This window comes from Rhipicephalus microplus, chromosome X, assembly GCF_043290135.1.
Source record: "Rhipicephalus microplus isolate Deutch F79 chromosome X, USDA_Rmic, whole genome shotgun sequence".
Taxonomy (NCBI): Eukaryota; Metazoa; Arthropoda; class Arachnida; order Ixodida; family Ixodidae; genus Rhipicephalus; species Rhipicephalus microplus.
Genome location: NC_134710.1, coordinates 195,078,149 through 195,092,822, shown reverse-complemented (window position 1 = coordinate 195,092,822; position 14,674 = coordinate 195,078,149). Strand labels below are relative to the sequence as shown.

Below are 14,674 nucleotides of genomic sequence, written 5' to 3'. Positions count from 1 at the left end.
TACCAATCCTGGTCTTCTATAGAAATTATTGATGTACTATTAAAATAGCATTTGATTCGGTTCTGAAATTCACTATTCGCACCGCCCTAATAAATAGCTCCCGTTGGGCGCCTGTCGTGGTTTCGCGTGCGCCCCGTGAATGTTCTGCGACGTCGATATTGCTCACTTCTTTTTGTGGAACATCACAAGGGGCCTCTGTTTATCTTATACATGCGGCGAATGTCGCAATTAAGGTGCTGAAAGCTAAGATGAGCACTGACGCTTTCTCCAACCAAATTAGTTATCTTAAAGGCAACGTTCGTTACTAATAATCGGTCAGAAGTGCCCACGCATGCACCACTGTCAAACAACTCAAGCTTCTCATGTTTCCAAATTTTGTCCTAGGTTTTTTTTTTAAGTTCGCACTGTCCAAAAAGCTTGAAAAGAATGCATAAATTGAATTCTCAATACAGAATATTGTGGTTTTGGCTAAAACAAATGCTAGCATTTTTTTGTACGTACTAGTTTTACATTAAAGAGGAAAAGAAATGTAAACGCATTTTTGTAGCCATGATATTTCCTATGCTACATCATTCTGAATTTGGCGAGTGTGCTTGATGTAAATGGCACATCCATACTGAGGAAAAAACTCGAAGAATTTTTGCTCCCGGCTATTTCAATGAGCAAATAAACAAATTTTGTTTGCGTGCTAACCCAAAAAGTACAATGTTCAATCGAATTCAAAGTTTAAATTTTACAGCGAAAGTGGTTGTGAAATAACAACAAGGGTTGTTTTTGGCGCCGTAGTTGCCCGCCGCTGCCGGCATCGGTGTTCATAAGCACTATCGCGCGAAAAAAAAAAAAAGCTTAGACAAACACCAAGAATACTACGAGATTCAAACCCGGGTCTCGTGCATACCAGTCCAGCATTCTACCACCTAGCCACGCCGTTTTTTGTTTTTTATTCAGTTGGACGTTACACACAAGGGGACAAGATGAATATAATAGAATACACAACAAACATGATGACCATATATAGCCAGGATTCATGTCAGGAAAGTAATTGCTTTCAAGGGGCCCTGAAGCACTTTTTCAAGTAACCATGAAATAGATTCACTGAAAGAGCTTATTCCCTCACGAATTCAACGCCGCTGAAATTTGAGGAATTCGTCCAGTACGAGTGGAGTTACGAAGATTTGTCGCACGCTGCAATCGAATTCTCTCTTTTCTCGTCCCGACGAAAGCGCTGGAAGCTAAGCAGGGGGGGGGGATATTATGGGCAACGAATATATATTACGCGTCCCTCGTGACCTCGAGAACTTTTTTTCCCCTTCGAATACGGGGATTTTTCAGTGTAATCACTCATGCACACGTGGACAACTTGCGGCTTCCCGCGGTTATCTCTGTAACGACCGAGCGCGCCATGTTCCAATCAGCCAATGGCTGATAGACGGGCTTTCTACGAGTGATTTTTGAACGTCTTCCGTCATTTGTCGAGAGAAGAGAAAACAGTTTTTAGCTGGCTGGGATAATTTATTGTGAGTTCCAGGCGGCGTGCTGCGCTATAATATTTGGCTCGCGTGTTGTCGGGATCGTCTACTACGAATCGGCAGCGTTTTCAACCACATTGAAAAAGTGTAAAAAACAGCAAGGAACAACCTGGCGTCACATAAAGCAAATTGCGTAAGGAGTGAGTAGTTGAGTGCACCCACCCATTACAAAAGGCTCAGGCATAATTCTTCTTCGTCGTCAGCCGCAGCATCTAAAAAAATAAGTAGAAAATTTTTTGCAAGTGTGTAGCGGGTACCATGCTTCTCCGAAGAATGGAGAATGGCATAGCAATTGAATGTCACCCTACTACACAAAAATTATGACTTATGGTATAGTGGGTACCGTGCTTGTAGCAGTTACCTACAGAGTGTTTAAAGAAGACTCTACATAGGTCACTCTTCCTACTTTTGCTGTGATTGGTGCTGCGTGTTCCGCGCGGGCCGGGCGGTTAAAAATGCGAATGCATTTCTTAGTCGGGCTATGTCAGGCATGCGGCGCTGTCCGCGGCGCCGCTCTCACTTTCCGCTATTACTCCTCTCTCATAGCAACAGCTGCGGGCGCGCGCTAATCCTCGCGCCTATGAACCGGAGGTTGTGGTGCGATGGAGTGTTGGAGATGGTAGGTGCATGCGTCGCCGCTCCTTTTCTCGCCGTTCTCTATCTCTCCTCCCTGCGCCCCACTTTCCCGTCTGCTTGCGCCGCACTCTCGACTGTTCGCTGGCTGGGCGCCTCTCAAGAACAGGAGTAATTGTGTGCTCGAGACGCCACTGCGAAACGCCGAGCCGAGAACGCTGTTTGTTTTGTACACTTCACATAAATTTTTAACCGTGCACGCTAGCTACTGCAGCTGGAAACGCATATCACATTTCTCGCGACAGAAAAACGCCACGTGCGGCGAACGACACTATTGGCTGCACGGTGTGAGAAAAAAAAAAAGAAGAAAATATTGTTCTTCTAACGCCGGGTTCTCATGTGCGAAACACCGTTATGGACGCTACGCAATGCATTCGCACATTTCTCCACGATTCTCTTCCGGTGGGGGGGGGGGGCATTTTTTGAACCCTCTTGGATCTTCTTTGAAACATCGCCTAAGCAACGATTGATTGATTGTTTGATTTGTGGGGTTTAACGTCCCAAAACAACTACATGATTATGAGAGACGCTGTAGTGGAGGGCTCCGGAAATTTCTACCACCTGGGGTTCTTTAACGTGCACCCAAATCTGAGCACACGGGCCTACAACATTTCCGCCTCCATCGGAAATGCAGCCACCGCCGCCGGGATTTGATCCCGCGACCTGCGCAGAGTGCTCCGGGGTGTGAACCACGACGCTCCGAGCGAACAATTATGCGAGTGTGTCCGGAGTGCTCGATCAATTCGACTATCCGAATGTGCCAACAACTTTTTTCTTTGATTGACAGGATGAAGTGGAAGAACATGCTGCGCCAGGTGTTACGCAGCAGTAAAAACGGGGTCGTGTGCGGTGGCTTATATACACAATTTCCGATATATCACGCAGAAACGTTGAAAAAAGAAGACAAAGAGGAGCAGTGTTACGCAAACTAAACTTTGTGCATATTGTTTCCAGCATGCTGGGGTAGCCTCTGCTAATTTGTTGTTGATGTGGTTTCATTATTACTAATAATTATATTTGTAACTTCAGAAATACTCAGCTAATTCTCAAAATGTCAATCATAGTTGGCATATTTGAATGAGATTGTTTTGCGGGTAGTGAAGAAAACCCGCGAAATTAAGAAAAAAAAAATGACACGTGACTGGAGAGGAGTGCGCGTCAGGAAGCTGCTCCCTCATAAGGCTCACTGTGAGATAGCTGGGGTCATGAAAAATAGGCAGAAAGAAGGAAAGTATGGACCGTCCTAGCTGCCACTCCCCGGCTGAAGAAACTCATGGCATTGATACTAGGGAGTTTTAGAATAGCGCACCGCGAGCCCTTGTGGTGCGGTCGCTGCCATTTCGCGTGCGTCGTATAACGCGTGTCGGCGTTCGCGTTCGCGGACCGCACGCAAAAAATCCGAAATTGCGTGCCGTGATGGCGGCCCGCATGTGGCCCGCAAGCGCTGGTTTCGAAGCTACGGTGTCGCTGCGATCGTGCGTTGCGGATCGCAGCAGGGTAAACGCTATTCTAAAACTCTTATGGCGCCCGCAACGCCCGCAGCGCTTGCAAACGGTATTCTAAAACTCCCTATTAAGGCGAAAGCGTTTAATGCCTCATGCTCAGGTTCGTCCGTTATAGTGCCCGGGCATGGTGCCAGGTCGCCGGCGGGACGCGCCAACGGACGCCGCGGTCTCAACGTTCTACACTCGCGCTCTGCTTGCGCAGCATCGCTGTGCCCAGCATCGCGTTCCATTCTGACCGGCTCCTTCTAAATTGGGTACAGGCGTTCGCCGAACAAGCTTTGCAATTTACAAAGTGTCCTGGAAGTTTTACGGAGTAAAGAGCAGTTCTGCGGCGGCGATATCAATCAGAGCAGTCGGCCACAAGGTATGGATATTAACAGTGGCCCACAATCGTGTGGAAGGGATTACTCCACGTTTCGAGGGATTTCTCTCCAAGCCAGGAAAAAATAAAAACAATCACGCAGTAAGTACATTACTGAAAACAGAGCAGTTAGAGGTCATTCGAATACGCATACGCCTCATCTAAATTATTTTGACAATTAGGTGAGTACTTATCGCCTTACAAATGTAATCATAAAAAAGTCCGGAATAGATGTTATGCGAAGCATGCGGATGGACGGTGACTGTGTTGTAATTTTTTTATTGAGTGAAACGTTGCGCAGTGGCGCTAAAGATATGTACAAATGCACGCACCAACATAGTTTAGACTGCCGCATAGGTTTTATTCGTACATAACCAATTGTTTACAGTTGCATACTGGTGCCTTCATTAACAAGGATATTAGCCACACCACCAGTGGTGAGCAAATATGTAGCGCTGGTGCTCACGAGAATCGTAGCCCTGGACGCTGCTGCATAAACCCACTTCAGTGGATGGCGCATAACTGCAGTTGACGTTAACCCAACGTGACGGCTGTATAATAGGAGTACATATGTAATGTTTATAAAATTCGATAGCCAGCACTGCAGCCACAATGGACGTTTCACGAACGTTGGGGTCTATATAAAATGTCGTTCCTAGACCTGGCGTGGCTCTGTGGTAGAACACTTTATTGCCACGAAGAATGCTGGGGTTTGATGTCTCTGCATTCACCTGGTCAACCCTGTCGATGTCAGCTTTTTCTTAACGCTCACGCGTTAAAATTGCCCATGTCTATTCTCGCAGTTCTTAGGTATCTGTCAATCACATGTGGCACATACCCGCCCTCTGGTGATAGATAGATATATGCTCAAAGTGACTGCAGTACGCTAATAAATGCTTCGCATGTAAAATTAATTAAATCGCACTAACGAAAAAAAAGGCTACTCCATTTATGTACTGGGAGATGACTGGGATATCATGTTGCACGACGCAACGTCGTTCCCCCTTTTTGAAATGTTGCTGCGGGATAGTTGTGACACCCTGATATTTCGGACACATGCGTGGATCAAGGGTTAGGTTCAGACGTCCTCAATAGCTTCAAGCCCATTTTATTATTTGTATCTGCAACACCAGCGTACAGCTTGGGACAAAGTAGTGCAGTTCTCCTTCGCAGTTGGTGTACTGTTCTTTTGCTCAAAAGCGACTGGAAAAGTTTAATTAATATTGAAGAGAACCATATTAAGTGCTCGTCCACTATCGAAGCGCCCGCATTCTACCTAAATACTTTAAAATTAGGATATTTTTATTTATACCGCATCCTTCAATAACTGGTAGATGGCTGAATTATCTCGGTCTCGGCGTGTCCAAGATAATGATTTTTGTTGAGATCTAAGCAAAAGTAATGCTTGAATGCCAATGTCAGCCGAGAATAGGACAGAATGTACCAATATACTGTCCTCCTTTTTGCGAGGCGTCAGCCACTATAAACACAATTGTTTTTATGTTCGAAGAGTAATCCTGCAGAGGAGCATCTGCCATTTGGTACGAGGGATGTCTATCATTACCATAAGATAAGTACAGTCGAAGTGTAAACGAAGAGAATTTGGGCATGGTAAATTCAACTTCTTAACTCTGTGATATAGACGTTCCACGGATCGAGAAAACTTTGTACACAGGGGTGCGCAAACAGCAGCTTTTATATCTGAATGGAATTCACATCGAGTAGTGCCAACAGCAAATCCAACGGAATACAATATTTCCGAATAGCTTTTTCATCACGTACTGCATTCTTGATGTTAATATTAAATTATTTTCTCACCCTTGTACTTACACTACGCCACTTACTCATTATTATAATATATGAAAGGCAGCCTTACTGTCAAATATTGACTTGTACACTACAGTAATCGGAACAAATTCAGAAATCTGTGTCATCTGAGGGCATGGCTGACGAAGAAAAAAAAATGAATAAAAAACAATGCAGCGTTTTATTTAGCTCGAATGGTTGATTGATTGATTTGTGGAATTTAACGTCCCAAAACCACCATTTGATTATGAGAGACGCCGTAGTGGAGGGCTCCGGAAATTTTGACCACCTGGGGTTCTTTAACGTGCACCCAAATCTGAGTACATGGGCCTACAACATTTCCGCCTCTATCGGAAATGCAGCCGCCGCTGCCGGGAATTGATAGCTCGAATGGTTGCAGCAGTGAGAGGTGAGACTGTAAGTACATAGTACGTGGCTGTGAAATGCTTTCTTATAATGATTCCGATGAGGAGACCCAAGATATAGATTTATAAACAATATAAAATTACGCATCACAGATTAGTGTGTCCAATTAACAATTAATTGTGAGTGACTGTGTTCGCATTTCTGTTTTAGTTTGATGTGTGTTGACATTCGAAGACGAAAGTTATTCCTATTTCAGTGAATGATCACTCTATATGAGGGCAAAATGAAAAAAAAAAATGTACATTGTCGTCCTTTATGAAAGGGCACACGTGAGGGCGTGGCCTGCGCTCTGCGGTGGCTACCTACAAACTCATTATCAATCGACAGCAAAAAAAAAAAAAAAACAGACGTTGGCTTTTGGCGTCATCTATTGGCAAACAAAACAACGAGTTATGGCCGCTGGACAAGCGCTGCAAGATACTGTTGGCAGCCGTTGTAGAGAGCAGGTCACGCCGTCGCGTGTTTTCTTTCGCAAAGAACGACAGTGTACATGCTATTCTATTGTAGCAAGGAGTCTAATAGCGCTATATTCGATTCAATATTTCAGTATATATTTCTCATTTTTCGCACACCCCTCAGCTGCACGGAGTGAGAACTGTGTCATTATATTTAGACGAAATTAAAATGTCTTTAAAGATGTTTGCTTGGTAAATATACTCAAAAGCAAACTACAGGAGAAATAATCTTTGCTGTGTATCGTTATAAATTTAGGCAGTCCTAGACAGTTTCGAACGCTCACCATCATCTTCTTCGCTTTTTTGGCAGAGAACGACGAGGTGGTCGGCCCGCGCGGCTTTTAAGCACGAGCCGTACCTGGAATGTGTTTCGGTGACAGGCAAGACGGTCTCAGGGCGACAACAGACATGTCATAACCACATCGGTGATGGAGCAAGATTTCTGGGCCTAGGACAGCCTGTAGCTAACATGGGATGCCGACCCCCGAAAAGCCTAGAAGAGCGAGCTACGACTGCGGAATGCTATCGCCTGGAATCGGCAAGTCCTAGTTTTCAATTGGCAGAACGATGTCGTATAGCCTGCGAACGCATTTACGTCAATGAGAGTGTGAATGATGACGCTATTACTCGAAATCGTTGATAAAATTGAAATAGCGTCTGTTTTCAGCATCAGTAGACATTTATCGAGGGTCTAGATTGAAAACGCACTGAAATTCGATTGCTGCGAGGTCACGAAACAGTTCAATTGTGCAATAAAGTACACGTAATCAATACGCACTTTATACCACGTGAGCTTTTGATTGATTGATAGATATGTGTGGTTTAACGTCCCCAAACCACCATATGATTATAAGAGACGCCGTAGTGGAGGGCTCCGGAAATTTAGACCACCAGGGGTTCTTTAACGTGCACCCAAATCTGAGCACATGGGCCTACAACATTTCCACCTCCATCGGAAATGCAGCCGCCGCAGCCGGGATTTGATCCCGCGACCTGCGGGTCAGCAGCCGAGTACCTTAACCGCTAGACCACCGCGGCGGGGCACCACGTGAGCTTTTGACGAAGAGTTATAGATATGTACGTGTTGCAACCTAGAAGCCACTATGGTGGTTTTCTAGAATCACAAGGAAATCATCTGTACTTAATTGTGAACGAGGATAGTCGAGTACCCGTTACTTCATTCACTAAGTCCATATTCTAGCATTAAACATGTAAACACATCGCAGCCGCCGTTCTATTTACACGTGTTGCAAGGCTCTCAGGCTTGCCCGTCAATACTAGGTGCATTTCTAAGTTGACAGATATGAATATATACTAAAGTAATTGAAATGAACAATTTTAGTTTATCAGAGTATGCGCATAGCACTCACGGAGGTGTTTCGGGTTCGCTATTTACCACCAGTAGAGTATTATTTGTTATTTATTCTGTAGTTTAATTAGAAGTACTCTCAGTCCCGAAGAGGTCACAGCAGGGGGGCGTACACAGCAGGCAGATATAGTAATCAAATGTCACAGTTTGTAATGAATTTGTCACAAAAATCATTACAAAGAACGAGCAAAGAAGAGCTATTAGTATCATGGTTAACCTAAATATAAAACAGGCTAGCATAGGAAAAAAAAAAAATAGATCTTAGTGGGAAAAATTTCACATACAGAAGAAAAAAGTGCTCGAGGTCAAGATGTAAGCAGTGGTGCAGCAGCGCGAGAAGACCCATAATGTGTAGCTTATGTAATTGTGGGTAACAAAAATAAGAACAATAAAAAAGAATGAACAAAAAACACGCAGGCAGATGTTGTTGCATACGTCAATGGGGCAAAAGTAAAAGAGAACTATTTCACCGTGTTTTGCCTTCTATTGCAGGTATGAACTCGGCTTATGATAAGTATTGTCGGAGTTTTAGGGCTTTAAGGCACGATGTGGTTTTGAGGGGCGCCGTAATGAATGGCTCCGAAAACTTCAACCAACTGGGGTTTTTTACGTTCACCTAAATCTAAGCACATGGGCACCCTCTTTTTTTCTTTCTATAGAATTCCGTTGCCGTGGCAGGAACGCGACTCTGCAACCTGCGAGTGAAACACCATAAGCAATATAGACCACCAAAGCGAGTTCAGTTACTTGTATACTTCCAGAGATATGTGGGGGATGGTTATTCTACTCTCGTGTAGTTAAGGGGACAGATAAATTCTGAAAACACTACGCAGGTAGGACCAATTGTGTAGGCTTATATCTCGTTGTGCGCGATTGAAAGTTATTTATCTAGTTAGTTGCGCCGTTATTTGCTTTGCTATGTATTTTTAAGCACATGAGGCATTCTTTTTCGAGTCGTTATGTAGTTTAATACACTTTGTACGCTTACGATTAGCATGCATGTGCTGTGTAAAGATAATATCAACTATGACAGCTGCACCATAACAGCCAGAGACGTGGACGGGATGTTCCTCCTTTTATTGTGAGTGAGAGGTGCAACTCTCTACCAATTACTATTGATATACTCCCCTAATTGGAAAGTAGGGACGGCGCCATTTCAAATTTACTCGGACGGGGTCGTGGTAAACGCTGTAACACAGTCGCTTGTACGGCGAGCTTAAAGTGAATTCAATTATTCGCACGGCTCTTTTGTTCCAGGTCGACAACTAAGGCAACAAAATGACGTATTACTTTACGGGCTTCGTGAGGAGCCCTGGAGGACTCCTCAAGATGATCCAAATCGTAAGAAATTTATCTTCGTTGGTGGAAACATAATATATATATATATATATATATATATATATATATATATATGTAATGTGATTAGGCAATGAAGATTTCTTATAAAAATGTTATGACAGGCAGGTACCTGTCGTCTTTGCGCACAAACTTTTCGTTGAGGCCGCAGCTAAATTTACACCGGAATGTCTAAATAACGAAAACTTTTAATTACAATTTAGCAATGTATTTAAGGGTACTTTTGAAAAAAAAAGTAGGTTCCATTTTTTGAAGTCATAGAAATTGCACGTATTTTGAGATATTCATAATTGAATTTTAAAGGCAATGTGGAAAAAAGCGAACCAGGCTCACAGGAATGAGGGCCACTACCTGACGTCACACTGACACTTCAAGAAGCACTGGCGTCAAATTTACTCATGCTAAGATTTTTTGCATCAGCGAGTACATATAGAACCCGTAGCAGCGATTGGCGACCTAAAACGCAACTGATGGATGAATAACTATCACTTTTATTGATTTATATCACTGGTACCTAGTACGATTCAAAGCGGCCGGCAATCCCGCCATATTTAGCGCTGGGAGCGCTACCAGTGGCGCGACCTCGCGGTCACCTCTATATCGTGCCACAGCTGACATCTTCTCTGCAGAAAAGAGTGACGTCAGGCTCAACTGCTCCGCAAACATTTCGTCTGCTAGGCGGACACATTTAGTCATGTCTTCTCACCTTCATTGCCGTAATCGCCGTACAAAGTTTCGACTCAAGTTGAATAGGATAGTCTGGAGCTTGGAATCCCCACGATTCGCGATGTCGCGAATTATTTTAGCTTTGATCGACCCTTTACAGAACAACGATTCCAAAATGGACGCCGTTCCAAGCAGCACTGAGGAGGTGCCCAAGGATGCCATGTTCACTCGTGTCTCATGCAGTTAGCTATATTGGTGTGTTTTTACGTTCACGGCATTCAGGTATACGCAAAGGGGTCAATGGAATGTCGCTATCGGGAATGAGCATCATTGGAGGAATACAATACGTTCTTTTTTTTCGGTGTTCTTCTTTGCACATCCAGAAGGCCCCACCTATCCAGCCTTTCGCGGTTGTGGTGGCAGTAACCCGGTATTACGAGGACGAAGAAGTCTACAGACGAAGTAAAATTCAACGATGCCTTCGCGTTACTTGCTAGCGATGGTATCTGCCTAAATGATGTTCCACTTTGGTAGTTTGTGGTCTTGTCGGCGTGTAACACATACGTGATATGAAAAGACACCCTCATTGCGCTTTTTCCGCGCTTCTAACGAGACGACTGCAATTCGGAATGGTTCCCCGGCATGCTGACCGACAAGCACACGTTGAATCATGCTCGTTTTTTCGGCGTTCTTTTAAAGGTGGTTTGCATCTTGGTAATTTCACGAAATCATTCAAAAGCGATGTGACGCAGATCAAACGTGTCGAGCGAGTGCGTTTCTAGGCTTCGGCACCCGTCAGCGCCAGAATAAGAACACTCGTTGAAGTAGACGTCATTGGTACTAGCGCATCGTCACTCTGGATGGTGTGTGTGGAATGTATCACACCGAACCCGTAGCACAAGTGTCGATGTCACAGGGCACTCCATTTTCACTATACTCTCGTACGCTGTTTGCCGTCGAAATAAAATAAGTTCCACGGGACACATTCTATTCAAATTTTGCCAAGACGACCTACGCACACCCAGCAATCGCAGGAAGGGCACATCTCGATTCTGAATTTTTAAAGGGGTCCTGCAACACTTTTTGAGCATTGTCAGAAAATGCTGCCGATCGATAGTAGAGGCTCCCGACAACATGCGAGCCAAATATTGTAGCACAGCACACGGCTTAAAACTCACAATAAATTGTAAAAATCAGCCTCAAATTGCGTTCTCTTTTCTTGACAAATCCCGTTATATGCTGAAAAATCAAACGTCAACGACCTATCTATCAGCCATTGGCTGATTTGAACATGGCGTGCTCACTCGTTACAGAGATCGCCGTTGGAAGCCGCTGCTTGTCCACGCGTGCGCGCGCGGTGAAACTGAAAAAAGGCGCAAATTCTAATAAAGAAAAAAAAAGTGCTTAAGGTCGCAAAGCGCGTGACGTTTTTCGGTGGCCCTGCCATTCCTCCCTGCTTACCTTCCAGCGCTTTAGTTGGGACGAAAGAAGAGAGAATGCAATTGCAGCATGCGACAAACCTTTGTAACTCCACTCGCACTGGACGGATTCCTAAAATTTTTGCGTCGTTGAATTCGTGAGGCAATAAGCTCTTCCAGTGAATGCATTCCATGGTTATTTGAAAAAGTGTTTCAGTGCCCCTTTAAGTAAGCTAGTGACGTAAAATTTGAATGAAGGCGTGTAGAAGCAGAATCTGGTCAAGAAATTACAAGTCATCTGACGTACGCAAGTATATATATATATATATATATATATATATATATATATATATATATATATATATATATATAGCGCAAATTTTTGCGTGTGTTATGTGTGGCTTAAGCTTTAATCCTAAATTTTAAATAGGCGCCAAATACTAAAAGAAGCGCCGTGGTGGCTGCCCCCGAGTTTTATGCTGGCCTTGAAAAAAGTGGCGTGTGGAACAAAAACTCAAGTGACCTTGTGCAAGATGAGAGATAAGAAGCAGTGTTCGAGCCCGAATGGCAGTCAATTATTGAACCCTCAAAGCCGTTCCAGCGCATGAAGTTTTTTCGGAAACACAACCTGTGCAGTCGCGATGTCATTCAGAGTCACCTTAACAGATGTAATATTGCGTGATTATGCGAGATGTAATAAGCGCAGAACCGCACGAGGCGTCACACTCCGAAGTACATAACGAGTGGTAAACCTGCCCACCCATAATTAGTAATGGTCAGCAGCAGCCACAACATCAACACAGTAGGCAGCTTCGTTGGTGCACTAATTGCCTTATATACGTGTAGTTGGTCCCTCGCCACTTCACGATATGGTTAATTTACGGACAGTAAAAGCGAAGCTGCTGTGCAATAGAGCTGTTGCTGTTTTTGTGAAGCCAGATGACACGATAATTGAAGCGAGCCCGTGTCTGCAGCTCATCGGTTTGGTGCTGATGTTGATACTGATGGGGGGACACTACGACATCAGCACGGGCCTGTACCGCCTTCGTATCGATGCATTCCTGATGACCATGACCGTCTTCACCTTTGTCCTTACGTCAGCTCTTCTTCTGATGTGCACCATCATGGGCTCGACAGAGCTTCCGAACTCTGTTCTGGTAAGCGCACGCCTTCAAAATGCCTCATACCTGCAAAGGGCTACCTGCAGTGGCGTAATCAGGTTTTTTAATCGTATATCATTTGTGTAGCTACTTTGCGTCACTTAGATACGACCGTCCCATCATATGTCGCCTCGAAATGACGTCAACGCTGCTTATCTAAACACTCAGCACCACCGGCAGTTTTGGCGGTCTGTCTAAGCGCAAGTTACGCCGCTCATACGCTCTTGAGTGACGTCAGCTCAGTTCATCGCATACACTGTTTACTAATAATTGTTGGGATTTAACTTCCCAAAACCACTGTATGATTATGAGAGGCGCCGTAGTGGGTCTCCGAATAGTTTTACCACCTGTGGTTCTTTAAAGTGAACCCAATCAAAGTACACAGGCCTCGAGCATGCATGTTTGCCTCCATCGAAAATGCGGCCGCCGCAGCCGGGACTCAATCCAGCAACCTGTGGTTTAGCAGTCCACGCCATAATCACTAGACCCCGGGGGCGAGTTTACGCCTCTTGAGATGGAGCAGAACACCGTATAAGAATGTTTCGAAAACGATTTTGAACAATTTCCTTCTTGAAGGCCAGCGCGATTTCACATCACTCATAAAAAAGTGCCCTCTATTCATTGTTCAATCCAATGTGGGGACAGATCTGTGCTCTAAAAAGTGTTTCATCATAGTCGAGTTCGGAGCTATGTTGCCTTTCGGTATAGACTTAGAAAGATGCCAAAACTCAATCTAAAATGAGCTAAAAGTAGCCATGTCGTCTAACTTTAGCACTAAATTTGTAGCCAAATAGAAAAAAAGTGGTATCATATAAATAGAGTTTCTATATATTCATCAGATAATAATACGATTTTAGTAATAATGAGAGTAAAAAATATGAACCACGAACAAAACGCAAAAACACTAATGCTGCTGATTTGTTTATATCATTCTTATAGTTAGGCCTAGAGACGCTTGAAATGAGAAAATATTTGAAAAACTAAGCTAACTTATCCATAATATCCGGTCATCGAAGCTAACTGATGGCAAGCGAAGTCATTTTAAACGGTTGTTTGCTGCGAGCAAAGTGAATCTTCCAACAACTACGCCAAAGTCTCTTCGACGCGGGTGTCCGAAAGTGCCGCCATATTTTACGCACACTACCTACACCACAATAACATGGTAACGTTGAATCTGAAAAATAGCATGCGTACAGTGATCGGTAGGGATCACGTACGTTACTGCGCATGCACACTTCGATTTTTCTATCCTGGTAAGCCGGCTATCCCGCTAAGCCCGGGAAACGATAACTGTCTAATAACATTCACAGACGTTGGACCGTACCATGACGTCGTCGTACATCGTCGTGGTAGACATAGGAAGAAAGCGGGACGGAAGCTCAGCACTGGTATAGTATCTGAGGCATTGACCAGCACAGGACAGACTAACGGCATGGCTCGACAGCAGCGGAACACGCCGATGCCGGTTGAACACTTGACCGAGGAACACAAGCCTTGGGTAACGGCACAGCTGACGACTGTGGACGCGGGTTCTCCCCCAGCAGCTGAGGCTGGCGTTACCACCCACTGACCAGCTTGGGAGACACTAATAGGCGTCTTTTTTTCTTCACCGCCCCACGTGATATACACGCCACGACGCAGGCCACGGCACACGCCATGACACACGGCACGCAAAAATGATCACACTGATGTATTGTTGCCTGACAGAAGTGTATACACGCAACTTGCGTCGTGCCATATAAATTGCACAACGAACGGGTGTTTCAAAGCTGCCCTCATAGGAAGGGCTCGACCATAATTCATCATGATCAGCATCCGCAGCAGCAGCCACAGCATCCATACAGTATGCTCCTACTGAGGTGCACACATCGTCTTACATGCATGCGCGTGCTGCATTTGCTGCCTCGAAGAATGATGAATTAAAGCGTAGTGGGTTCTTCTCAATTGTATTCGCTGTATCAGATTTTACGACGGGCTGTACCACTGTCAG

General features: G+C 44.5%; 1 protein-coding gene across 2 annotated transcripts in view; it reads left to right on the top strand.

The window, feature by feature from the left end:
- The window catches only part of LOC119175577 (uncharacterized), a 44,238-nt gene that overhangs the window by 9,354 nt on the left and 20,210 nt on the right, over positions 1–14,674 (top strand). Inside the window, exons 2-4 of one of the 2 annotated variants that reach the window (XM_075878439.1) lie at positions 7,026–7,253; positions 9,342–9,425; positions 12,499–12,681. In XM_075878439.1, coding sequence (XP_075734554.1) covers positions 9,363–9,425; positions 12,499–12,681 — 246 coding nt within the window. In that variant the 5' untranslated portion in view covers positions 7,026–7,253; positions 9,342–9,362. The remainder of the gene's footprint in view (positions 1–7,025; positions 7,254–9,341; positions 9,426–12,498; positions 12,682–14,674) is intronic. The other variant, XM_075878440.1, reaches the window with a different exon arrangement.